Source organism: Herpailurus yagouaroundi, unplaced genomic scaffold, assembly GCF_014898765.1.
Source record: "Herpailurus yagouaroundi ecotype Mexico unplaced genomic scaffold, PumYag 65291, whole genome shotgun sequence".
NCBI lineage: Eukaryota > Metazoa > Chordata > Mammalia > Carnivora > Felidae > Herpailurus > Herpailurus yagouaroundi.
Genome location: NW_024418508.1, coordinates 1 through 2,151, shown reverse-complemented (window position 1 = coordinate 2,151; position 2,151 = coordinate 1). Strand labels below are relative to the sequence as shown.

Below are 2,151 nucleotides of genomic sequence, written 5' to 3'. Positions count from 1 at the left end.
GAGACGGCGGGGGAGGACAGGTGCGCCCTGGGAGCCGCTGGCCCGGGAAGGGCCCTGCGCTTGTCGCTCGGCCCCCGGCAAGCAGGACACATCGCCGGTCCCAGAGTCACTGAAGCTGACGCTTCCGATCTTGTCTCGGCCAGAAACTTCCTTCCTGTTCCTGCGGGGGCCCCCTCCTCCATCCACGCTGCGGGAGGGAGCCGGGAGCCCCGCCCCGCCCCGCCCTGCGCTGTCCAGTCCTGCCTGCAGCTGCAGGGGCGCGCGCGGGTGCGTTCCGGGCCGTGCGTGAGTGTGTGCCCGCTGCGGTGGGTGTCCCCGCCCACTCGACGCCCTGCGGCCCTGGGAGACCTGCTCGTGCAGGCCGGCTGCGGCTGGGCGCCCACCGCTGCCGCTTGGCCGCTGGGCTCTTCCGATGGATTCTCACCCCAGTTTTGTGTTCCCTTCGGTTCAAGGACACAGAACCTCGTCTCAGGCGGCCGCGGCTTTTGATGAGCTACAGGCCGGCGGAGACGCAGACTCGCTCGTCCCCTGGCGGCCCGCGGACGCTGACGCTGTCCGCGCGGACCCTCGCCCCGGCCCCGACCCCGACCCCGGCCCCAGCCCCGGCCCCGGCCCCGGCCCCGACCGCCGCTGCGTGTGTGTTTCAGGCCCCAGCGCCCGGCTATGGCCGCGGCCACCATAGTGCACGACACGTCTGAGGCGGTGGAGCTGTGCCCCCCGTACGGCCTGTACCTGAAGCCCATCACCAAGATGACCATCAGCGTGGCGCTCCCGCAGCTGAAGCAGCCGGGCAAGTCCATCTCCAACTGGGAGGTTATGGAGAGGCTCAAGGCCATGGTGCAGCATCACCAGTTCTCCACGCTGCGCATCTCCAAGAGCACCATGGACTTCATCCGCTTCGAGGGTGAGGTGGAGAACCGCAGCCTGGTCAAGGCCTTCCTCGCCTGCCTGGACGGCAAGACCATCAAGCTCAGCGGCTTCTCCGACATCCTCAAGGTGCGCGCCGCCGAGTTCAGGATCGACTTCCCCACGCGCCACGACTGGGACTCCTTCTTCCGCGACGCCAAGGACATGAACGAGACGCTGCCGGGCGAGCGGCCCGACACCATCCACCTGGAGGGCCTGCCCTGCAAGTGGTTCGCGCTCAAGGACTCGGGCTCCGAGAAGCCCAGCGAGGAGGTGCTGGTGAAGGTGTTCGAGAAGTTCGGGGCCATCCGCAACGTGGACATCCCCATGCTGGACCCCTACCGCGAGGAGATGACCGGCCGCAACTTCCACACCTTCAGTTTCGGGGGCCACCTCAACTTCGAGGCGTACGTGCAGTACCGCGAGTACGTGGGCTTCATCCAGGCCATGAGTGCCCTGCGCGGCATGAAGCTCATGTACAAGGGCGAGGACGGCAAGGCGGTGGCCTGCAACATCAAGGTGAGCGCCCGCCCCGCCCCGCCCCGTCCCGGGTGCCGGCCCCCCGGGGCCTGTCTCGCGGCCGCACGCACGCACGCACGCACGCATGCCCGCCCGCAGGTGGCTCTCCGGCCGGGCGGCTGCAGGCCCGGCCAGCGCAGGTGCGTTGAAACCAGCGGCCACACGCACTCGGCCTTGGACACCCCCGCATCCGGACGCGGATGTGAGAGCATTTCCTGTGGGGGACGGGCTGACAGGCGGAGACCCTCGCCGCCGAAGCACCCCGAAACCGCGCCCCAGCGGGGCCGCGGGCCTCCCCAGCGTCCCCGTCACCCGGGGGGGGTGGGGGAGGGGGGCCGAGGGTCCCCTGCACCGCCGCCAACTCGCACTGGGGTCGGCCTCCTGGACGACCCGGGGGCCGCGTGCCCCTGTGAGCGCCCGCCGTCCTCGTTAGCGGAGGCAGACGCGCCGTGGCGGCCTCGGTCAGAGCGCGCGGTGCGATCCCGCCGGCACGATGCGAGACGCCCCGTCGTCACGGGGGGGACTTTGTGTTTTCACGTAATGGCTGAGGCCGGGTCGCGTCCGGGTCAGGTTGCGGCTTCGCCGGGAAGCTCAATCCCCGGCCACGAAGGGAGCGTGTGCCGTCGGGGGCGTCCGCGGGCGTCCGGCCCCACACGGCGGCCGCGACCCGCGCTCGCTCCCCGGCAGGGCTCCGCGGAGCGAGGGCGCTGCGTGCGGCGCGGCCGA

General features: G+C 71.2%; 1 protein-coding gene across 1 annotated transcript; it reads left to right on the top strand.

Moving 5' to 3' along the window:
• Window positions 1–357: 357 nt before the first annotated feature.
• LOC121024492 (A-kinase anchor protein 17A) lies at window positions 358–2,136 on the top strand (the record flags this gene model as incomplete). The annotated part of the gene is made up of 2 exons (XM_040466721.1): window positions 358–581; window positions 618–2,136. A coding segment is annotated over exon 2 (1,473 nt), but the record flags the coding sequence as incomplete, so codon positions are not given.
• Between the last annotated feature and the right edge of the window lie 15 nt (window positions 2,137–2,151).